This window comes from Cetorhinus maximus, chromosome 8 (assembly GCF_964194155.1).
Source record: "Cetorhinus maximus chromosome 8, sCetMax3.hap1.1, whole genome shotgun sequence".
In the NCBI taxonomy this organism is placed as follows: domain Eukaryota; kingdom Metazoa; phylum Chordata; class Chondrichthyes; order Lamniformes; family Cetorhinidae; genus Cetorhinus; species Cetorhinus maximus.
In genome coordinates this window covers 7,233,204-7,258,755 of record NC_135886.1, presented here as the reverse complement: position 1 = coordinate 7,258,755, position 25,552 = coordinate 7,233,204, and the positions used below count along the sequence as shown (strand labels likewise).

General features: G+C 42.1%; 1 protein-coding gene across 1 annotated transcript in view; it reads left to right on the top strand.

Moving 5' to 3' along the window:
- Nucleotides 1–25,552, top strand: part of pik3c2b (phosphatidylinositol-4-phosphate 3-kinase, catalytic subunit type 2 beta) — a 164,918-nt gene that overhangs the window by 28,712 nt on the left and 110,654 nt on the right. The window contains exons 4-6 of the mRNA XM_078546393.1: nt 2,431–2,585; nt 5,227–5,347; nt 23,596–23,707. Of these exons, the coding sequence (XP_078402519.1) occupies nt 2,431–2,585; nt 5,227–5,347; nt 23,596–23,707 (388 nt within the window). The remainder of the gene's footprint in view (nt 1–2,430; nt 2,586–5,226; nt 5,348–23,595; nt 23,708–25,552) is intronic.

The following is a 25,552-nucleotide window of genomic DNA, read 5'->3' as shown; positions in this document are numbered from 1 at the left end:
CCTTGTGTACCTTGAATAGCAGGACAGATTTTGTGATTGTGTGTATATTTGTCCTTTTTTTAAACTGAGTAAAAATGCCTTACTAATGTTGCTAGTAATTCGAACCATGCAATTTTAAAAAAAAGAATGTTCAATTATGCAGCAATTTGGATTAAGCTTTTTAAATAACACAGCAAAATGGGTATTAAAATGAAGACACTAATTGGAGGAGGAGATTGAATTTGACTCTGTGTGGGGACCTGTTCCCCTTTTATTGGCAAGCCAAGGTAAGGAAGGGCAAGACCCATAATGCAGAGACCACTTGGGTTGGAAAGGGTAATTGGGAAGGTATGAACGGTTAAGTAAAGTCAAAATTGGATTTTGGAACTCTGTAGTTTGCAGGAGGAAAGAAAAGCTGCGAAAGGTATGGCATTCCATAGTTTCAAAACGCTAAAAACAAATAAGTTGGATGGGGATTTCAATACAACGAGGGTAAGAGTAGGATGTCCTATTATTTAAGACCGAGATAGATAGGTTCTTGATTGGTAAGGGGATCAAAGGTTACGGGGAGAAGGCGGGAGAGCTTATCAGCCATGATTGAATAGCGGAGCAGACTCGATGGGCCAAATGGCCTAATTTCTGCTCCTAGGTCTTATGGTCTTAAGGTGGACAGTGTTGTATGCAACATACCTCATTCCAAAGCAGGTAATGTAGTTGTTCCTGAACATCTATGAAAATGCATTTAGTTATGAGTTGCTGGAGTTCTTGGGTGCAGTGGGTGAACACATTGTGCTTTCAACAAAGTCCAGGTTGGAATCCAGTTTTGACTTCTTGGGATGGAATTTCCTCTTTCTGTTAGCCAAAAGAATATTTTATAAAGTGTTATAGAGCAGTTAATCGAATTGGATATTACTCTATCCCAGAAAAATTGCCCCTACATCAGAGCAATTTGGCAATCTCACTCTATGCTGCAATAAGGATGGCCGGTGTGTAGAGTGGCAACATTCACACTGCGGCAATGGTACTTTAGAGTTAGAGGAGAAAAGAGGATCTTTCAGTACGCCCTCGCATAGCTCACCGCGGTGCATGACTCCCGGTGAAAGGACTGGAAAGTTTTCTATTCTCAGCACTGATGCCTTGCACTTTGTGCTCAAAATGTCACTGAAAATAAACGAGGAAGCAGAATGAGGATAGGGGGCAAATACATATTTAGCAGGGCAAGGGTTCCACGCTAAGTAATTATGCGGAGCTTATACTTGAGTGTTGCAAGTTTCATCACCCTGTTGACTGCAGAGAGCATCTGTTTATTCTGCAGGCCTTCACTGTGTAGCTGAGTAGAGCTCTTATTTATGGAGCAGGAGGAGATGTTAATGGTTGGTTGATTATGTTGTTGAAGATACAAAGGTGATGGGCATTATTTGATTAAAGACTGAGAACACATATACAGAGAGTCAGCTGGGACATTAGGTTAGTAGTTTGGAAGCAGAGATTTGAAATGCTGCATCTTGTAACAAATAGATTTGTGGCTTGTTTCATACTTCACCATCTGGCTTGGATCCACTTAACAGGAGAGTTCAAGTGGAAGCTGGAGTAACTGTTCACAACAAATTCAAATTTGGAACAACTTACATAAAATTCATGTAAATGGACCATTTTGCCCAATTGGTTTATGCTGGTGTTTATGCTCTATTCAAGGCTCTTTCCACCCCATCTAACCTTAAAAGCTGAATTTGGAAATGCAATAGTACGCTGTATTTTATTTATTATGTTGCTTTTTATAAATTAGCTTTATTAAATCAACAGCAGACGAACAAGCAATTGGATAGTTGCCATAGTATCTGGTCCCTGGGTGGTCCCATTTATTTCTCAAGAATTTAAGGATGTTTCCTTATTGGCTGAACTAGCAAAGGCAACATCAAACTATTGTCATACATCCTTGGTTCTAGGCTTGATTACTGACCTGTACTCAGTTAGCTGATGTCAGCTGGCTAGGAATGAGGGTAAGGCATTTAACCTCTTATCCCTTATAGCTAGGGATAAGGAATATAGATAGAGTTCCATGTTTTAATTGCTGTCTCATGACTCTTCCTGCAAAAATATATGTAATGAGGATCTACTCAGGCTCTGTTGTGATCCATCTTCCCGTGGTTCGATAACCTGGCAACACTCAATTGTCTAGGCCCACACATGAATAATAGCCTTTTGTCTGAAGTGTTAGAGGGGAACTGGGGTACCCTTGGAACCAGTGCCAAGGAATTCCTCAGTAACTGGAAGATCCACATCACCTACACCTAGATTTTAAAAAATTATAGTCTTAACAGAGCAGAATTACTTATTTCCTTATGTCTGTGCACTGTCATCCATGAGGTAACTAATCCAGCTCTAAGTTGAACCTTGTTGTGAAGGCCAGTGGAGAAAAATTTGAAGTCTCTAATTGTTCTCTCTGTCTAGGCTCCGAAGGAGCTACACCTGTGATGGTGCAAAAGACATGGGATTAATCTGGAGTCCGGTGGTCATTCGAAATGATCAACATGGAGATGGCATCAGTCTGAAAGTTACTGTGTCTGCCAGCAGTCTTTCAGAACCACTTACATTCACATGCGATGGTGAGTTTTGGATTTTGCGTGTAGCTATTCCAGTTGTTGCAAAACATCTGATTGATGTAGCTAGGACTACAAGTGTTATTCAATTGAGCCTAGTGTAGAGGTGTTGTTTTTTCAGAAGCTTTCTTTGTTTGTGATAATTAGAAACTAAATTAAAAGAGCTCATTGCTGAATGATTCTAGTCCAGTTCAATAAATTAAATCAGCAAAAATCTATTTCTTTTGTTGAATCACTGAACTGATTGACAGGAGACTCCATGAATTGTTTCAGCTTAGAGTTTTCTGTATTCAGACTCTCTGATTAAATCCATTGCATCAACAAATTTCCTTAACTGAATTCTCCTCTAATTTTAAGTCACGAGTTTGACTTTAATGTAGTACCTCTCGTCTTTCTCTCTAAGTGCATGTCATTTACTAGCCTTTTTTCTTTTGAAAGCCTTTTCCTCTTGCGTTTTTCATCTAACGTCTCTATTCTATACACCTCTTACTGATTTCCTGTCATTACTGCTCCTGAGCTGGGCATTGATATCTATAAGTGAGCATTTGCCAATAATGACTCCATATGGATTTTTCTTCCTCACTATTGCGGGATCTGAATTGCTTGACATTTCCCCATTGTGCAGTGGAATCATTCCCCAGATGAATTTGATGCAAGAACTCCAAGGCCAGGACAAGAACAGCATTATAGCATTCAACTGCTTAGATTGGCAATGGTCCCAAACCACTGCTGGCATGGATTAACTGCCAATTATAACATGATTTCTCATTTATCGTATCTTTAAAAATATTACCCCATAATCTAGCCACAGATACTATCTTATAAAATGGCCCAATCCTCTTCAAGCTGTTGATTTCAGTGACACAGTAAATAAACCCATTAAGTGACTGAGCCATACAGTAAGCTCCCAAGTTTGATCTTTGGTGTGTGGTGTTAGCTGATCTGGCAGTAGATGAACAAAATTTGTCTCTGCTCATCATGGCTAGGGTGGGAAAATCTGCTCAGATTTCCTCTCTTGATTGCTACTCAAAGGTATGTGTGTGTGGGTATCAGATCAGGGCAGAATATGGCTTAATCCCAATACCCCACACTCAAACACCCTGCCGAGACACTAAATCTAAGCTCACAGTTAAAGATGGATCACTTTATGTAAGGTATAGAATGGCAGCTAGTGTCCATTGAACTGTACACCAGCATGAGTCAGTCCCTTCCAAAGGGGGAAAACACTGGAGAAGGAATTTTTACAATAAATGTTCCTTTTGGATCAATATGTTACCGGGAATTAACATTTTAATTTGTTTCAAATAGCGAGAGATGATGACTTCTTCAGGGAACTGGCAAAGAAGAGGTTACTGAGCCTGTTTAATTCAAGGGAATAAATTAACATCTGGAAATAGACACAAAACTGAAATGCTTCAGTAGACCTGTCATTTTTACTCCATGTATTTATTTGTCTGCTTAATGACGTTTAGAAGGAAAATTTCCTTATAAAAAGGGAGATTGTCATCAAAGAACATCTAAATTGACTCATCAGCATTGATGTAATATGCTGCCTGGCCAGTATATCACTGTGACACCGTTGTGGGTTTTCCCTGCCAATGCATTTTAATTGTGTGTGTATATTAACAAATGCAGAGTATATGCTATTAGAGGCTGGCAGTTAACTCATGTCAGGTATGCTGCTATTTATGTATTTAGTAATCCCATTTTCTGCTCAAGTAATGTAGGGCAAACTATGTATCTTTTCTAAACAAGGAGCAGCTAATTGAGTGCAAGATAATGGTGCTGGAGGAGCTCAAATAGATTTTTTTATAGCACCAGAGATAAAAACAAACCTATCTTCATGCCAGCCATTTGTGAAGATGGGAGTGGCAAGTGATACAGGTTCCTGAGAAATGGCAAGTGATACATGTTCCAGTGCCCTCATTAATGGGCTCACCTCTGTTTAATTTTACAGGGTTTGTAAAGCTGCTGTTCTTCAGGAGCCTCCTGGCTCTACCTTTGCAGCATTGCCCATCTCTGCCCTTGCCTCAGATCATCTTTGTTGCTGCTGCAATTCCTTTCCACACCTTTGTTACCTTTAAACTCTTCTGGTTAGACTTCTACCTTGTACACTCTATACCCTCTACAAACTTGTCCAAAACTCTACTGCCTGTATCCTCATTTGCAACAAGCCCTGTTCACCTCTGTTCAACCTATATTGTCTTCGGGTCTACCAAAACCTTGATTTTGAAAATTCTGATCCTCGTTTTTATGTCTTTCAATGCCTGCGCTCCTTCCTATTTTTGTAACCTTGTCAAGCCCTAAAACCTTTCAAGAACTCTGCACTCCTCCAATTCTGGCCTCTTTCGCCTCCCCTATTTTAATCGTTCCATCATTGGCAACTATGCCTCAGCTGCCAAGACCCCTAAACTCTGGAGTTCGCCCCCCTAAACCTCTTCCATTCTCTACTCCCTCCTTTTTTAAGATGTTCATTAAAACTTACCCCTTTGAGCAAGCTTTTGGTCACCTGTCCTACTATCCCCTTTTGTGGCTTGGTATCAACTTTTGTTTGAAAGCACTCAGTGAGGGATGTTTTACCACGTTAAAGGCTCTGCATAAATGCAAGTTGTTGTTGCGTCAATTGTGACATTGCCTTGTTTTCCAGGGGGCTCCACAGTGGATTTGGTCATCTATCAGACTCTGTGTTACATTTATGACAACCTTCATGGCATAAATGTTGACAACTTTGTCTTGAAGATCTGTGGATTGGAAGAATTTCTACAGAAGTAAGTTGTTTGCTGAAGGTTTAATGCATGAACATTTAGCTTGCATGTGGAGATGGAGAACTTAACAGAAGCATGAAAAAGCAGTGGGTGTGCTGTCACGCTAGAAAAGAGAACATTCTGAAGCATGAAAGGTGGTGACTGGTTTATTTTGAGCACTTTTTTTACTACTTTAACAATTTCACACACTCATATGAATTGGCGAATTCAGAATCCTCAGAACCTGAGGACTTCTTACCCTGATTTTTCATTCAAAATTTTTCCTCCACCTTTGCTGAAAAGGCTGACACTTCCAGGATAACTACCGATACCAACAGTTCTCTAGCACTTTGTTAAAGTGGCTATTCCTCCTTTGTGAGCCTAAACAGACTCCATCTTTGTGGGGTGAGGAGATGTAACTCCCAGGTAAATGTGGCCCAGTCATTGTCTAAATTGGTGTACACTGAGTGTCCAATCATGGATTTATACAGCACAGATCCAGGCCATTCAATCTGTCACACCTGTACCATGTGTTTGAAAGAGCTATCTGATTCCCTCCACTCCAGAGTTACCCACTCTCCTACTCTTTCCCCAGTCTTTTCCTTTTGAAGCATACATCCAATTCCCTTTCAAAGTTAATATTGAATCTCCTTCCACTGCCCTTTCAGGCAGTGTATTCCAGATCATCATAATTTGCTGCATTAAAAAAACTAATTCTGCTCGTTTCCCCTCTACTACTTTTTGCCAATTATCTTAAATCTGTTTCCTCGGGTTAGCGACCCTCCTACCCGTGCAAAGTTTCTCCTTATTTACCCTATCAAAATTTTCATAATTATGAACACCTTTATCAAAGCTTAATTTACTCCTCTCTGAGGGAAACTATCACAGCTTCTCTAGTCTCGCCACATAACTGATGTCCCCATGATACCATTCTGGTAAATCTGTTCCATTCCGTCCTCCACAAGACCTTGACATCCTTACTAAAGTGTGGTGCCCAGAATTGAGCACAATTCGCTGGGTGAGGTGAAAACTGTATTTCACAAAGGTTTAGCATAACTTCCTTGTTTATCTACTCTATGCCTTTATTTACGGAGACATGGATGTTGTATACTTTTTAACAGCTTTATCAACTGTGGTCATCAATGATTTGTGTATGTGACAGCCAAGGGGTATCTGTTTCCTGCACCCCCTTTAATATTGTACCATTTTGTTTATATTCCAAAAATGCATTATTCACACTAGTGGGAGTCACTAGATTGTGATCAGGAGAAGGGATTTGGCTCATTTTACCTCTCTATCCACAAAACATTCCCGTGCCCCTACAGCTGCCTTTTCCTGAGATCTGTCACACTTCACACACTACTGGTCGAAAGACAGGCTTTCCTGTTCTGTGGTCAGGAACAGAATTTTGGGTTTTGCTCAGTTTGATGTCCTTCAGTGTAACCCAGTCTTTGCCACTTAGTTAACTCTGCCAGTGCTAAATTATTCTTGCAAAGCTACGAGCATAACTGGAGATTCAAACTGAATGGTGTGTTTGAGCCACCTATTTATTACAAGTGTGTGTATAGGTGACACATATCTGTGTCTCACTTAAATGGTTGACAGATCCTGCTAGTTGGCATTATTCATGATATTGTTGCTGGAAAACCAGATGACCTCAGGAGGAGGTTCAGTGAGATACTATTCAGAGTCTCTTGAATATTTGAGCACCTAACCACCTTTTATGATGCACTGAAGTATGGTTAAAGGACCAGATGATCTGTCAGATGAAAATCACCTAGAAGGCCACAATATGCCTTCAGGTAGTAGATTGAAGAGCAATAGAAAACCAAAGGAAAGCGATTTTAGATGGAGCATTGAACCCTGTTTGTCCCTTCTCTTCCCACTGTGCCCGGGCACACCCCCACCACCCCCCAACCCCTGACCTAGAGAACAGTCTGAACGAACCACTTCAGTTACTCCATTCCTTTTAACTTTGTCCTTTGGAGGCCATTTGAACTATGGTTATAAGGATTAGATGATAGTTGGCAACAATTGGGCGTATCTTGAGAGGAGGAGACATTTCTTATAATGTTTTCTCTGGTTGTGGAAGACTCTGGCAAGGCCACATTCATTACCTATCTTTCTATCTTCCCTCTGGAAGGTAGTGTTGGGCCTTCTCTTTGAACCGTTTCTGTTCTTATGGTGATGTGCCTCAGCAGTAGTGGAGGAACAGTGGTGTATGCCCAAGTGAGGGTAGTGTGTGTCTCGGTGGGATATTTGTAGCTGACGATGTTGCCCTGATGTTCCCGGGGAGTGGAGGTCATGTGGTTACAATACACTTGAAGCAAGCTTGGCAAGTTTTTGCAGGCTGAGTACGTGGGCGGTAGAGGGAATAAGTCCAGCGTTAGGGACACCTATCAAGTAAACAGGTTTGCCATGGTTGGTTTCAAGTTTCTTGGCTGCACCTGCTCAGGCAAGTGTAAAAGAAGGAAAGTCTCGTACTTGCAGACATCCTAGCAATAATAGTGGCATTTCTGTGAGAGCTGGGATGCCAGACACTATGGGATCTTCCACTCCTTAGTTTGCCAGGAACAACTTGAAATGAGGGTGGCTGACAATGGGCTCATGGATGCTGGCCTCATTAGTTACAAGAACGTGTAGTTCATTGTTGTGAAACTTGTACCTCATTTACTCCACCTAGCAGCACCTTTTAAGAGCTTGATGAAAGTACGCAGCAGGGTTTCAAAACACCAGCCGTCTGACCACATAGATGTAATTGCAGATCAGTTGACACTTTTGAGTTATAAACCACATTTGCAAAAGATTTAGCACCTTTTCTAATTCGCCAGCCCAGTTAGGGTAGATCTAGTACAACAACAACCTGTATTTATGTAGTGCCTTTAGCAAAATAAAATGTCCTGAGGCACCTTACAGGAGCATATAGCTGAAGGCTCCCAGCATGGTTTGAGTTCTGAGATTTGCTTCACTGATGACTGAAAATCTTTTGAAACTCAATAATTAAGGCCTTGCACCATTTGTCACAGAAATAAGCTGGGTGTGGTGTGGGGATAGTGAGGGAAGAATTATTTTAAAGTAAACCAACCCTCCCAATTGACCTTTTATTTTAAATATGTCTAGACCACTCAGTGGAAAAACTAGATTTTTCTTCCAAAATGGAGCACATCGCAACCCCTAATATGCAGACATTTGCAGACACACATTTCATGTTACTTTCAGTCTGAGTGTATTCTGTGTAAACGCATTCTGTGAATAAAGCTTGGCTGACAACTTCTCTTTTTGATTTTTTTAAAATATGAAATATTTAAATGTAAGATTCTATTTGCAGTTTTTAATTTTCCCCAGTTTGTTCAGGGAGTGTAACAACCTCTCAAATACTTGTACAGCTGCTAGTCTGTGTGTTTGCGTGTATGTGTATGCGCGCCTCTGCACGTGCGTGTGCACCTAAGTGTTCCATTTTTCTTCTTCTGAGAAGGTTGCAATTTAACTGGCCCAGCAGAACTGGTTTATTTTGACATTCCTAATCACAGAAAAATCAATGCATGTGCCTTAGCATGTTAGAAATGTTTCTGCAGCATAACAGTTCTGAAGATGAGGGTGGGGGTGGTTGGTTGGGGGGTGGGGGGGGTTGGTTGGGGGGTGGGGGCGGTGGGTGGGGGGTGCGGGGTGCAGGAAGTTTCCATTTAAACAAACTTTGCATCTGGGCATTAGATTTTCTGCAAACATTAACCACCCACCCAATCAAGTGGCTTTCTGAAAGGAGGACATAGTATTCAATGGAAAACAGTCTGGATTTTTCTTCTGTATCCCTGTTAATGCAGAAACTCAGTGTGGCACTGAGCTACGTAGGGCAGGATAGTCCCATAGACACAATCCCTAGTCTCTGTTAGCCTTAAGGTGGGCTGCTACAATCTATTGTTTGAGGTGAATAGCATGGATGGATGTGTGGGGAAGCTAGATAAAAACATTAACAAGAAAAAAAGAAAAGGGCATGTTCATGGGGTTAGATGAAGACGAGTGGGAGGAAACTCAAGCAGAGCATAAACACCCGTATAGTCCTGTTGGGCTGAATGAGATGTTTCTGTGCTGTAAATACCATGTAATACAACCAGCACAAAAATAAAAATACTTGGAAAAACTCAGCAGGTCTGACAGCATCTGCGGAGAGGAACACAGTTAACGTTTCAAGTCCGTATGACTCTTCAACAGAACTAAGTAAAAATAGAAAAGAGGTGAAATATAAGCTGGTTTAGGGGGAGGGGGTGGTGGGACAGGTAGAACTGGATAGAAGGCCAGTGATAGGTGGAGTTAGCCAAAAGATGTCATAGACAAAAGGACAAAGAGGTGGTGAAGGTGGTGATATTATCTAAGGAATGTGCTAATTAAGGGTAGAAAGCAGGACAAGCAAGGTACAGATAGCCCTAGTGGGGGTGGGGTGGGGTGGGGGGAAGGGATGGGATCAAAATAGGCTAAAAGGTAGAGATAAAACAATGGATGGAAATACATTAAAAAATAATGGAAATAGGTGGGAAGAGAAAAATCTATATAAATTATTGGGAAAAAAAAGGGGGATCGGAAAGGGGGTGGGGATGGAGGAGAGAGTTCATGATCTAAAATTGTTGAACTCAGTATTCAGTCCGGAAGGCTGTAAAGTGCCTAGTCGGAAGATGAGGTGCTGTTCCTCCAGTTTGCGTTGAACTTCACTGGAACAATGCAGCAGGCCAAGGACGGAATGTGGGAATGAAAGCAGGGTGGAGTGTTGAAATGGCAAGTGACAGGGAGGTCTGGGTCATGCTTGTGGACAGACCGAAGGTGTTCTGCAAAGCGGTCACCCAGTCTGCGTTTGTTAATATACACACACAATTAAAGGAAACCGCATTGGGAGCAACGAATGCAGTAGACTAAATTGAGGGAAGTGCAAGTGAAATGCTGCTTCACTTGAAAGGAGTGTTTAGGCCCTTGGACGGTGAGGAGAGGGGAAGTAAAGGGGCAGGTGTTGCACCTTCTGCGGTTGCATGGGAAGGTGCCATGGGAGGGGGTTGAGGTGTAGGGGGTGATGGAGGAGTGGACCAGGGTGTCCCGGAGGGAACAATCCCTGCGGAATGCCGCCAGGGGGGGTGAAGGGAAGATGTGTTTGGTGGTGGCATCATGCTGGAAATGGCGGAGGATGATCCTTTGAATGCGGAGGCTGGTGGGGTGATAGGTGAGGACAAGGGGGACCCTATCATGGTTCTGGGAAGGAGAGGAAGGTGTGAGGGCGGATGCGCGGGAGATGGGCTGGACACGGTTGAGGGCCCTGTCAACCACCGTGGGTGGAAAACCTCGGTTGAGGAAGAAGGAAGACATGTCAGAGGAACTGTTTTTGAAAGTGGCATCATCAGAACAGATGCGACGGTGGCAAAGGGGTACTGAGAGAATGGGATGGAGTCCTTACAGGAAGCAGGGTGTGAGGAGCTGTAGTCGAGGTATTTGTGGGAGTCAGTAGGCTTGTAATGAATATTGGTGGACAGTCTATCACCAGAAATTGTGACATAGAGGTCAAGGAAAGGAAGGGAAGTGTCAGAGATGGACCATTTTAAAATGATGGAGGGGCGGAAATTGGAAGCAAAATTAATAAATTTTTCCAGGTCCAGACGAGGTCCAGATGAATACAACCAGCCTCAGCTCCTCTCCCAGCTCTAGGTGAAAGGAGGGGGGAAAAAAAATCAGCTCTGTTCCTAATCACTGTCTAGTCCTCCCTCCAAGGCAATTTGCGCATGGATGTGAGGTAAGGACAGGCTTGGCTGTGATGGCCTTTCTTATGCAGCAGCTGCTGACACATAGGCCATTATTTAATGAGGGACTTCCACCCACTCAGCTGAGCTAACTCTGATTCCAGCAAAGGTACCTGGATCAGTGTGGTAACCTGATGTGTAATATACCTTTAAGATGAATGTTTTAATGAAGATCACATGATCTTAGTATCCAATAGCAGAGTAGCACGGGCTACCTTAGTAGTTCGTAGTAAGTAGTCTTGAGTTGGAGTCTGTAATGTAGAGACAGGGTTTGAGTTGTAAGCAGACAAGTGTAGCTGCTGAGTTCCTTTGTAAATAAATAGAATATGTTCTACATAAGAATGGTCTGCTGATCTACTGACTATGGTACCAACCTGGCCATCTTGAAACAAGTGTACAACCCAAATCCACTAGTCCAGCTAAACTAGTGACCAGGATCCAACAAACTGGCGACAAGGAAAAAGCAAGGAAGGATGAAAAAAAAGCAAGTAAAAGCAAGGAAGGAAATAAAGTAAACCAAAACCTCACACAGTAATTATAAGTAGTATTTCCATCTTAATCATCAAAGCAATCCCCTCGAAGCATGCTGCAATTTGGAAGAGTTGATTCTTTTGACCCAACCGTGGATGATTGGTCTCATCATGTTGAACATCTCGAGTTCTTTTTCCAATCTAACGACACAGTGGGGGAGGAGAAGAGGCGAGCGAACCTCCTCGCGTGTGGTAGTAAGACCTATGGATTGATCCGAAGTTTGACGACGCCCAGTTTCCCGGATTCAAAAGGTTTTGATGACTTGGTGAACCTTGTGAAGAGTCATTACCAGCCCAAGCCCTCGGTAATGATGCAACGGTTCAAACTTCACTCAAGTAACAGAACTCCAGGGGAGACGGTTGCTTGTTATGTGGCAAGTCTGCAACAGTTAACAGAATATTGCGAGTTTGGTATAAATGATATGCTTAGAGATTGTTTGGTGTGCGGTATAAATGAAGAGACAATTCAGAAGAGATTACTGTCTGAAACAAACAAATTTGGATTTTCAGAAGTTGCTAGAAATAGCACTGGCCATGGAAAGTGCAGTGAGGAACTCAAAAGCCATGCAGGGAGTGAAAAATGGTACCATCCTCCACGTTGGGAGGGGAGCCCCAGCCAAAAAGGGCGTGAAAATGCACAGCTCTGATGAGAAGCAGGAAGCAGCCACCACTTTCAGACAAATAAAAAGAAATGACTTCGCAGCGAAAACATGGAATAATGATAACAGAGATGGAAGCAGACAACCTTGTAATGAATGGAAGTTTAAAAAATCAAATGTCTTTACTGTCATTGAAATAGGCACCTCTTGAGACGTTGCAAGGATAGAATCAGGCAGACTTTCAATCAAAAGAAAAATCCCCACGAGATCCATAGCAAAGAAGAGCCTGAGTAACAGATTCAGATATTTATTCGCTGTATAATTTAAAAGTAAGAAGAACAGAACCAATCTATGTAACAGTGAGGGTGAATGATAGGTCAATCAGAATGAAGGTGTTCACAGGAGCATCCACTGCGGTGATAGGTGAGCATACTTTCAAATACCTGAATTATGGAGAATGTAAATTAAATTTGGAAGAAACAGATGCCAAATTGAAAACTTGCACGGGAGAAGACATCAAAATCAAAGGTATAAGCAGGTTTACTATACAGTACGGAAGTCAATCAGCACAATTACCCTTGATGGCAGTAGCAGGTGTGGGGCAAAACACTTTGGACAAAACTGGTTGAAAGAAATTAAACAAAAGCAAAAATTGCTGGAAAAATTCAGCAGGTCTGACAGCATCTGTGGAGAGAAAGACAGAATTAACGTTTCGAGTCCAGATGACTCTTCAGAGCTAAAAGGAAGTAGAAATGTGGTAAAAATATATACTGTTTAAGTGTGGGGGTGGAACAGGTGAAGCTGGATAGAAGGCCAGCGATAGGTGGAGGTAAAGGAGAGATTGCAAAAGATGTCATAAACAAAAGGTCGAAGGAGTGTTAATGGAGGTGGTGCTGGCTAAAGGAGGTGCTAATGGTGACATAAAGAGTAGAAAGCAGAATGTGATAATAGTCGGAGCAGGGTAAGCTGAGTTTTTCCAGAATTTTTTTGTTTCTGTTTCAGATTTCCAGAATCCGCGGTATTTTGCCTTTACCTGAAAGAAATTAAATTGGATTGGCCTGGAAATCAGATTGCAAATGCTGGTGCACTTAGTTGTTTGTCTTTGAAAGAAAATAATGAGGATGTTCCAGTTCCTCAAGAACTTGTTTTATTATTGAACTTCCTAGATTCATCACCGGTATGTGCTAGACAAATCAGAGATTGGACAAGTCGAGACCCAGTGTTATCCAAAGTATGAGAACAAGTTCTTCGTGGTTGGTCACAAGAACAGGAATTTGATGAAATGAAACCGTATTTTCACAAAAGATATGAGATAACCAGCCAGGGTGCTATCTTATTGTGGGGAGTTTGAGTGATTGTTCCTCCAAAAGGATGAAAGCCATTGTTAACTGAACTACATAGTGCACATCCAGGGATTCACCAAATGAAGACCATGGCATGCAGTTACCTCTGGTGGCCTGGAATAGATAGAGAAATAAAGAGCTTAGTGAGAAGTTGTATGCAGTGTCAGCAAGTGCAAAATTTACCCCCAACAGTTCCATTACACCCATGGGAGAGGCCAGGGAGGCCGTGGGTGCGATTACATATTGACTATGTGGGACCTTTTATGGGAATAATGTTTCTCCTTATTGTTGATGCTCACTCAAAATGGATGGACATATGAGGTGAAGTCACCAACGTCTTCTGCTACAATTGACAAGTTTTTTTGTCATCAACGGTCTACCAGAAGTGGTCATATCAGATAACGGCACAGCATTTATGAGTGCTGAGTTTCAACGGTTTATCAGCCTCAACGGTATCACCCATGTAAAAACTTAACCGTGTCACCCTTCATCAAGTGGACTGGCCAAGAGAATGGTTAAAACATTCAAAACTGGCATGAAGAAATTAGCTGAAGACTCCATAGTGACTAAGCTAGCACATTTTCTTTTCCATTATAGGACTATCCCTCACACGACAACAGGGGTCACACCTGCGGAATTGTTGATGAAACACCGTCTCAGAACAAGATTGAGCTTAATAACGCCAAATTTATGGGGGGGAGGTGGAAAGGAGTCAGGGAAGTCAGAAAACTGGACATGACTGGCATAGTCATGACAGAAACTTTACAGTTGGAGAGATGGTATATGTGAAAAATTTTGGAGAAGGACCCGAGTGATTATTAGGTGAAATAAGTGCAGTGTCTGGACCTCTTTTTCTTACCACGTGAAAGTGGAAGACCAAGTCATATGGAGACATATAGATCATATAAGGAGGAGAGAAACAAAGTATCAGGAAATGACTCCACCAGTGTTCACGACTGCGTCAATGTCTTCCTGTTGAAAGAACTCAACTGAGTACAGATGTGCCTGAAGGATCGGCTATACCTGCAAGAGTTGAGAAATAGATTTGCAGGTGCCCACAGAAGAACTTGATGTTCAGACAACTCCAGGAAAGGAGGTTCCTGACAAAGCATCTGAAACTGTAGAGCTGAGACGTCCTCCAGTCATAAGGAAACCCCCAGAAAGACTGAATTTGTAAATTACTTAGCTGTGTAAATAATTTAATATTTTGAGAAAAATTGTAAATGTAAAGGGGGAGGGATGTGGTAATCTGATGTGTAATATACCTTTAAGAAGAATGTTATAATGGAAGATCAGATGATCTTAGTATCAAATAGCAGAGTAGCGTGGGCTACCTCAGTAGTCAGTAATGAGTAGTCTAGAGTTAGAGTCTGTAATGTAGAGACAGGGTTTGAGTTGTAAGCACACAAGTGTAGCTGCTGAGTTCCTTTGTAAATAAATAGAACTTGTTCTACATACGAGCGGTCTGCTGATCTACTCTGTCTATGGTACCAACACGGCCATCCAGAAACAAGCATGCAACTTGGATCCATTAGTCCAACTAAACTAATGACCAGGATCCAATGATCCAACAGCCAGCCTTATTTATACTTCTTTAGCCAGCTCCTGGTGTGAATCATGCAGGCACCAGAGGATGCCATTCAAAGCTTGGAAGCTGCTAGTTATGAGAGTGTTTTAAAAAAAATTAAATTGGTTACGGTTGTAGCTTCAAGTCCTCCACTCCAAGACCAAGGAACTAATGAAAGCTGATTCCATAACTACTTTTGAAAGGGATTTGGGCAGGTATTTGTCAATGAGGAACTTATAAAGGGCTATGGACAAAAAGTGAGGATGTGGGATGAAGTGCAACTCTCTTTTTCTAAGGGCAAGCATGATGGGCCAAATGACCTCCTTCAATGCAATAAGTTTCTATGATTCAATGAATCAGAGTAGGCAATTCAGCTCTTTGAGCATGTTCCCACCATTCAGTGAGGTCATGGCTGACCTGTATCCTGAACCCATCCATATGCCTTAGCTCCACATATTTTTTTTCCCCAGCCAATGATATAAAACAATCAGCCTCAAGTTAAAATTATTAATTGAGCTAATATCATACTGCTTTGAGAGAGGGAGTTGTCCACATCTACCACCCTTTGCATGAAGAACTGTTTGCCAACATAGCCTAGGCTGTTGCTTCAGTGAAGCGCTTGAGTTTTTCTGGTACTGTATTCTCTCACTGGTACATTGTTACCTCCACCCGTTTGATTCAATCGGTGTTGTTTCAGACATCCAGTGGAGCAGTCAGTGCTGCTGTGTGAAATGTGCAGCTGAGGCCCTGTATTCATTGTGCGAGAGACCCGGAGAGGTGGAACTCTCAGCTGCCACATGTGACCAGAAATGCTGGCACTTTGACCAATGTGTGAGGTCAGGTCCATTGGTGAGAATAAGCCGCCTCCTCATGACAGGATGTGTGGCACCGAAAGATAAGTGTGAATTTGACTGTAAATCATACAGGGACAGAGGGTGCAACATCCTGTGGGAGTCCCGATGAGGAGGTGGCAGAACTCGGTCCTTCAGGCCTCTCTTTGATAAATATTTTTTAGAGCTTATGATATCAGGATTAGTTATTGGCCTATTTAAAGGGCATTTTTCCCAGCATTGAATCACTTGCATCAATATTGAAATGATGGAAAAGTTTAGGGATGAAAATCCAGAGCTTAGGGCCTAGTCAGCTGAAGGCACAGCCCCCAGTGGTGGAGCAATTAAAAGTTGGGGTTGCACAAAGGGCCCAAAATAGATGAGCACAAATATCTGGGAGGGTTGTAGAGCTGGAGGAGATTAGAGATAGGAAGAGAGGAGGTCATAGAGCCATTTGAAAGCAAGGATAAGGATTTTGAAATTGAGGTGTTGCTTGACTGGAGGCCAATGCAGGTTGGTGAGCACAGGGATGATAGGGAAACAGGACTTGGCACGAGTAAAGACATGGGCAGCAGAGTTTTAGATGAACTCAAGTTTACAGAGGGTAGAATGTGGGATGCCATATAGTCAATAATGGAATAATCAAGTTTAGAGGTAACAAAGGCACGATTGAGGGTTTTGCCGGCAGATGAGCTGAGGCAGGGGCAAAGCTGGGTAATGTTATCAAGGTGGAAATAGAGAGTCATCAGTGATGGTGTAGGTATGTGATCAGAAGATTATGTTGGGGTCAAATATGACACGAAGTTTGCAAACAGTCTAATTTAGTCTCAGTTGACAGGGAGGGATGGAGTCAATAGTTAGGGAACAGAGCTCGTGGTGGCTTCAACCTTTCCCACATTTAATTGGAGGAAACTTCTGCTCATCCAGTGCTAGATGTCGGAGAAGCAGTCTGATAATTTAGCAACAGTCGATGAATCTAGAGAGCTGGTGATGAGGTGGATTGGCTGTCATCAACATATATGTGAAAACCAATGCTGTGTTTTCAGATTATGTCGCAGAGGGGCTGCATGTAGGTTATAAATAATGTCCTTCTCCCTCGTTCTCTCCCTCTCTCCCTCCTTTCCCTATGGGGAGGTTGCCTCCATCTGCTGCAGTTTTGTATGTCAGGCTGGCAGCCCAAGAGCCAGAGAGTGGCCAGTTGTGTAAGTTTGCCTGGGCTCACTGGGAAATAACAGCCACAGCTCCACTGTGAACCAATCTGATCCCTTCTGCTTCAGGACACAACCACAGATGAAGGTTTTTCATGAATAAGGATCGCTTCTGGAAAAACCCAGAGGCGGAAACAGCTGATGAGCCAATGGAGAATAAAACAAACAAGCAAACAGAGCACCGCTGGCTCTGAGGGAGCACAGATGTCTGTGCCTTTGCTTCAGCATTATTCTCCTCTTTTCTCTTTCTGTCTGTCTGTCTCTCTTTCTCTCTCTATCTGTCTGTCTCTCTCTCTCTCTCTCTTTCTCTGTCCATCTGTCTGTCTCTGTCTCTTTCTCTCTTTCACTTTCTCTCTCTCTCTCTCTCTCTCTCTGTCTCTCTCTCTTTCTCAGTCCGTCTGTCTGTCTCTCTCTCTCTCTCTCTCTCTCTCTGTCGCTCCACCCCATGGATCTGTTTTACAAATCTATCATAACACAGGGGTGAAGGCAGTAAAGGAGACAAAAGAATGTAGGAAGAAGGAAGAGAGGAGAAGCAAGTGATAGAGAAAGAGAACGGAACAAAAGCGAAAGGGAACAATTTAGGAAAATTAAGAAATAACTTGGTTTCCACAAGAAGTGATTATCAGGACTTTTAGCATTTGAATAATCCAAGAGACAGTGATAGCCCTGGATATAAGAGTTAGCTGTTTGTTATCATCAAGTGCTGGAGACAAGGGATGGAAAGGGTTCCAGGGCACTTGAATGATTAAGGGCAACAATTTTGAATAGCATTGTGTATAACTAAGAAGATGCTGTGACTGTGATTGATTTTAGAAAGAGTAGTAATTTTATAAAGAATACCAGTTGACCCATGCTTTCAATCATTAAAAATAGATCTATAATCTTTTCATTAACACAGAGGCCTTTAGGGTTAGTTCAAATGAGAGTAATAACTGAGTGTGTTTTGGCTGCAGCATGGTACATTGTGGAGGGGCTGGAAACTGAAGGCGTCAGTGCCATTGGCTCCCTTTTCAGTCAGTGGTTGGTTCGCTGCAAATATTCAGCATTACAAAGGGAAGTATTTTTCTACATTGCTAACATGCCAGAACACCCTAATTGTGCCCTGGGCAATCTTTGTGATGAAACTAGTGTGATCTGACCATTCCAAGAACCGAAAGATTGATTGACAGCTGGATTCCTCCACACCTCCTAAGAGATTTAACCATTTGCGGATCATGGACAAGGCCTATTGCACCTAAAGGTTAGAAATCCCGGAAGCACAGTGTGCGTTCCTAAGTCTGGTCCAGTATCGATGTCGCCGTTGCCGTCGTCTCTTACTTTGGTGTGTCAATCACTTGCTTTCCTCGCTTTGGTTGCTACTCGAGGCAAGGCTGGAGTTTAAATGTGTTTCTGTTTCTCTGGAGAATTATACAAATTACAGCATGAAGGGAGGACATTTGGTTCATTCCCCATACTGCTCTTAACTCGTCAACTGGAGCTATCTACCCCAATCCCATTTTTCTGCCCTTCCCTGGTTATCACACTCCCTCTTCAAAATCTTGTCCTGTTCCTTTTTAACTGTGCCTCAGTAGTTATTTGTGGCAAAGCATTCCATGTTCCAACAATCCTCCTGTGCAAAAAAAAATAAGCAATCTGGAGTTTACATCTGTTACTGATTCATCAACCAATGGAAGTAATCTTCCACTTTTTGCTGTCAAAACCTTTCATTAATTTGAAAACCCCCTTTCAGACCCCCAATTTAATATTCCCTGTTCAGGTGGAAAAGCTCCTAATTTTTTTACGCCTTTTTTTTTCATGTACAACCTCTCAATCCTTGTATGTTTGGGGAAAATAGTCACAGACCCTATTCTGAGGCTCCAACGGTCTAGAGTAGTAGACTGTACTCCAGATGAAAGCTATACAGTAACAAGTACACATTAAACATGTCCTCTCTGCCTTTGAATTCTGTATATAGAAAAGCCAGAATCCTGTTTGACTTTTACATATTTTTCTATCTGAACTTCTACCTTTAGAGATCTATCTACTGCATCCCAAGATCTCCCTGTCCTTCCACCCTGTTACGAAACCAACCAACTGAGGGCATGCTTCCTATTGTTTCTTCTTTTTCATGCAATGAAATATCAAGTAGTAGATTTTATTGAACTGCATCCGCCACCTATCTGTCCAACCTGCCTGTGCCTTCCTGCATTCTTCTTCACAATTTGCCGTGCTCACTAATTTGGTGCCAACAAACTGGTGTGTGTCATCCTTTTCCTATTTTTGTCCAAATCAATACAACTGAAAAAAAAGGAGGTCCCGGAAGCACTCCACAGGCTGCCTATCCAAAAAGAAAGTACCTTTTCTCCCCATGTTGTGCCCCTTAGCATCCCCTCTCAATGCAGCTGTGTTCCCTTTAAAACCATATACTTCAATTTTTGCAGTAAACCTTTATGTGGCATGTTATCAAACCACCATCTAAAATTCCATAGCTACGACATCCACTACAATTTCCTTGCAAAATTATATTAATCGATCATGATGTACTCCTGAGAAATTCATGCTGGTTGTTCCTGACTAGCTCAGGTCTATCTAAAGGTTCACTAAGGCCACCTAATATCATCGCATATTATGATCCCTTGAAGATGACCAACAATCAGAGTAAGACTCAGCTGGCTTATCCCTTTCCAATTTCTGAACGGATGCCACATCTGCCAAACTGCAGAGAATTTTTGGAAAATTACTACTTGGTGATTTCAATACAACTTCCATCATCTGTTTTCAGCACTTCTCCTTCATTAGTGGATAGAATACTAAACTGTAGTAAAATTCAGTAATGGAGCTATAACAAAGCTTTCATGGATTGATTTTTAATGCTTCAAGGCTCTTCTTTAATCTGTCTCTCTTTTCATTTTATTATTTTGAATGCAGTACCATGTTCAATAAGTAATATTGGGTTATGTTTTTATTATTTTGCCTGCAACTGATGGAATGGCCGACATAGAATCAAAATACATATATGACTGGCACAATACATGAGACGAAATCAATGTACTTTAAATGTAGTTCCAAGACTTGCAGTCTAGAAGCCTGAAGCACCTTTCCACTCCCGTCTTCTCAATCAGCTCGCTTGTCATCTCTACATTATGGGCGCTACATAAGTGCAAGTTGCTCTAATCGTGAGAGAAAGTTTTATATGAAAAGTTAAAAATGCACAGCGTTGATCCTGCTCTTGTTAAATAACATTTGAATTGTTGGCATTTTGTATTTTGGATAATTTATTTATGCTTTTTTTAAAAACCAGGAATTTGTTGAGTTTCTTGGCTGAACGCTAGGGCTGCCAACTGTGATTAAACTTATTCCTGGAAATTTCCCCCACGATCTAGCCGTAAGTCGGCCAACACACATCCATTCTTGTGACACATTGCCGCCTTTTGCCAACTAGAAAGCAAAGTGACTCATTACCCAATTGGATGATACTTGACCATCAGCCAAACAGCCTTTTTTTCCCCCCATTTTCAATATTTTTATATCTGGTAAAGAGAAATGTTCAAAGGAAATGAAAAAAACAGCAATGCTCTGAAGATTCCAGGCCAATCCTGGAGGGTTGGCAAGTCAGCTGAACACACTTCAATTTATAAGTGAATTCAGGTGCAATCAATTTTGTATGCCATTGTTTTTGCCTAGTATTCAAGAATATGTAGAGGTGTCTGCTGTGGCTCAGTTCATAGCACCCTCGCCTTTGAATCAGAGGGTTGTGGGTTCATGTCCCACTCCCGGAAACCAAGAACTGTGATTGTACTCGAAAGAGTTGCAATCTGTGACTGTTGATAACTCGAAAGAGTTTCAAGAATATGTGAGTTGATTGAGGCGAAGTGAGTGCAAAGGTGATTTAATAGGGAAACTGTAGCTTGTAAAATTCTCAGGGATATTTTATTCTGTTTCTTGGCTTTGAGTTAATTGTAAATATATTGGTTGCAATAAAATTCTGGCTTTTCTTCACATTTAAAAAAAATGAATATATGAGTAAACTGTTACATGAAGACTCTTGTCCTTTTTAAAAAAAAATGTATTGAGTGATGGGTGGGGCTGAGGATATTCTTTTGTTTTCAATTTCCTGTAATGTAGGTATTGTGATGCAATATTTCACCCCACGCATATCCAGGCAGTAAGCTATTGTTCTGAGCTGGGTAGCTGTCGTGTTGATTCAGTCCATTGACCCTGTGCTTTCTCAGACTTGCCTCGCCCAGGCTCAGCTGGCACTTGGGCCAAAAGCCATTAAAATGTCTGATAATTGGAGGAACACACCTGCTTACGATACAGTACTTGCCCAGTTTCTCCACCTTCCTGTACTGTTTTTAATATGCATATGACCCTTAGCACTAGACCTTGCCCTTATATTTAATTTCAAAAGTTAATTTGGTTGTATTTGCAACCATTTTGAGTCTTTTTTTTAAGATCTAAGTCTGTGCCACTTTATTTTAATTTGAAAACACTTTGAAGAAACAACCATTATTGCTTTCATTTTAGTTGATGGGAATAGTGTTGCAAAATGCTTAGTCACTTAAGGAACTGTCAGTTGGAATTTGGATGTGATAGGAGCACATGTCAGACTACAAATACGGCTGTAATCACACTCCTGGCTGACTGACAGCTTTGAAGGTAGTTTCCTAACATCTTTTATCATAAGCTCAGTTATTAAAGGAAGTTGGTTTTTTTTTGCCTAGTATTCAGGATGATAGGTGAGAGCATTGAGAAGAAGTTAGTGAAAAGGTATTTTGATAGGATACTTGTAACCTACAAATCCCAAAGGCTTATTGCACCCTTGTTTGAGGAATATTTTATTCTGTATCATAACGCAAATCACCAGCTAGCTGTGTGAATCGAGAGAAACCGTGGCCTTGAAACTTGATGGCACTGTGTCAGTTTTACTGGTAAAGAATCTAACAACATAAAAAAATAGGAGCAGGAGTTGGCCATATGGTCCATCAAACCTGCTTTGCTATTTAACAAGACCATGGGTGATCTTTGACCTCAACTCCACTTTGTCATCCAATCCCCATATTTTTCCAGCACTTTGTTTTTATTTCAGTTCTCCAGCATCCACAGTATTTTGATTTTAATCCCTATATCCCTTTTCCCCCTACAGCTGAAAAAAATGTATCAATCTCAACCTTGAACACATCCAACAACTGAGTATTCTCAGCCCTCTGCAGAGAATTCCGAAGAGAATTGTCTGGGTGCAAAATAGGCTCCAAATAATGCAAATGATAGGCTCATTATGTCCCAGAGGTGTCCCATCTGCCATATTGCTAAAGGGGCATCCAGGGCTTGAGCTTCATATAACCTAATGCCTCCTATGTGGCCCAGTGTCATGTTTTGTTTGACAACTGTCCTGTGAAGCACCTTGGGATGGTTTATTGCATTAAAACTATATAAATCTATATGCAAGCTGTTGTTGATCTGGGATGCATTACCTGAAAACACATTCAATAGTAGCTTTCAAAAGGGAATTGGATATATGTTGAAAAGGAAAATGTTTGCAGGGCTTTTGGAAAAGAACAAGAGAGTGGGATCAATTGCTAGCTCTTAACAGATAGTTGGCATAGACATGATGGGCCAAATGCTCTTCTTCTCTCCTGTACAGTTCTATGAAGGATTATATGCTTTCTCCTCAAACTTGCTGCTGAATAAGATGGTTATAGAACCATAGCAAAGTTATGGCACAGAAAGAGGCCATTGAGCCCATCGTGTCTGTGCCGACCGAAAAGAAAAAAACTAGCTGCCCATTCTAACCCCACTTCCAGCACCTGGCCATTGCCTTGCAAGTTACAGCACTTTAGGGCAAGATCCAGGTACCTTTTAAATGAGTTGAGGGTTTCTGCCTCCAAAACCAAACGAAGCAGTGAATTCCAAACATCCACCACCCTCTGGATGAAGAAGTTTTTTCTCATGTCCCCTCTAAACCTTCTCCCAATCACCTTAAGCCTGCGCCCCCTGGTAATTGACCTCTCCGTTAGGGGAAACAATGCACCCCTTTCTACTCTATCTAGGCCCCTCAAAAGTTGTACATCTCAATCAGGTCACCCCTCAGCCACCTCAGTTCCAAGGCAAACAACCCCCAGCCTATCCAATCTTTCACCATAGCTGAAATTTTCAAGCCCTGACAACATTCTTGCAAATCTCCTCTGTACTCTCTCCAGAGAAATTACGACCTTCCTGCAACATGGCAGCCAGGCCATTGAAGAATTGCTGAGGTATTTTACACAGAATGAAAAACATACAATTTACCAGAAGTTACTTTTCTTTTAATGGTCAACAATTACGAATGGTTGAAATATTTAGTCATAGTATTTGTGGCCCATTTCCCAACCAACTTCTGAAATTTCCAAGGGGAAAGGGAATCCCTTTACTTTGGATTGTGACTGAATCCATTCTTTTCCAGTAAACACACAATCGGGAGTCACAAATATGTTCAATTATGCCGTAAGTTTGATTTGGACATTAAGCTTTACCTGATGGAGCTCAAAGCAGTTCGCAAGGATCTGATACGTACGGTAAGTGATTTAAAGTTCCAAATTCTGATTCCATCAATAGATCCATCTTAAAATAAAGTTTAAAGTATGAATTGGGGAATTAAATTGCATGAAAGCTCTTTACTTTTAGCACCAAGTTATTAGCTAGATTGGGGAGATGGGGGTTTAAATGTGCCTATGTCTCAATCGTGGTCCTAAGTTAAATATTTGAGTGGTCTTTTTTTTAAAAAAAGTAACGAAAACCATCAAGTTTCCTCCTCCTCCTCCTTCAGGCACCATGCCCTAAGAGGGTATTGGCGTTCATGGACTTCAATTGGATTGGTCCATGATTATGCTTGGCAAAGTACTGTAGTAGTTGGCTATTGCCTTCTATTGTATGGTTGACCAGGCAGCTCTCCTGATGTTACTGACATCAGGCGTATTGAAAAGATTTACAGGCTGGTAATCAACCTGTTTGGCCACATTATGAATGCACCTTCCATGGCCGTTAAGTCCCAGAGTGGAGTTGATCCCTAAGCTTCTGGCCCTAGAGGTAGGGACACTACCACTGCTCCACAAGACCTCCTACTTCAAGTTTACCTTTCATTAAAGATGCAATGCTATCAGTCGGATCTGTCCCAATTGGAAAAGTGCTGGTGAATTGGGACATTGTGTACCTATCTGTGGGATTTGGAAGCTGGCTGTCAGAAGCTGTGTACCCATTCAAATTGATTGTCCTTTCATGCAATTGTCCATGGTAGATAGCAAGAAGCTAGCTCCTCTGGTGAGGGAATCCAGAACTAGGGCATAACCTTAAAATTAAACCGTTTAAGGGTTACACCAGGAAGCACTTCTTCCCCCAAAAAGCTGTTAAGATTGAGGGTTAATTGAAAATTTCAAAACAAGATGGATGGGTTTTCGTTAGCCAAGTGTATTAAGGGTTACAGAACCAAGGTGGGTAGATGGATTAGAGAAACGCCCATGATGTAATTGAATGACTGAACGGTGGTCTCCCATTCCTATGTCAGGAGGATACATCCTGTTCCTATGTCAGGAGGATACATCCTGTTCCTATGTATGGAGGATACATCCTGTTCCTATGTATGGAGGATATATCCTGTCACTTGGGTGTAGAGATGTCATCTAGGCCTGTCTACTGCATTGTGTCCGATCCAACCTTATTTTGCTTTTCGCTTGTGATACTCTAATGCATCGCAATTTTTGAAAATGCTAAATTACTGTCAATAGGGAATTCATAGGTGGCGACATAAATAATTAATTTGTTTAGAAATTTGAAAATAAAATATTAATCAAATGAATTAAAAATAAAGTGGAGCTTTTAAAATCATTAATTATTGGAGCTGATTACACATATGAATTGAAGATTGTAAAATTGGATGCAAAAGATGATATTCATATACATGAATACATAGTGATGATATACATATGACTGGATATCTTAATAATAGTGACTATATGTTAATAAATACAACAGAAATGACTGGCTTTACTTGGTGGGGTGGTGGGGAGGGAGAGTGGTGGGGAAGGAGAGTGGTGGGGGGAGGGAGAGGGGTGGGGAGGGAGAGTGGTGGGGGGAGGGAGAGGGGTGGGGGGAGGGAGAGGGGTGGGGGGAGGGAGAGGGGTGGGGGGAGGGAGAGGGGTGGGGGGAGGGAGAGGGGTGGGGGGAGGGAGAGGGGTGGGGGAGGGAGAGGGGTGGGGGGAGGGAGAGGGGTGGGGGGAGGGGGAGGGTGGGGGGTGGGGTGGGGGGTGGGGTGGGGGGAGGGTGGGGGGTGGGGTGGGGGGAGGGAGAGGGGTGGGGGGAGGGGGAGGGTGGGGGGTGGGGTGGGGGGTGGGGTGGGGGGAGGGTGGGGGGTGGGGTGGGGGGAG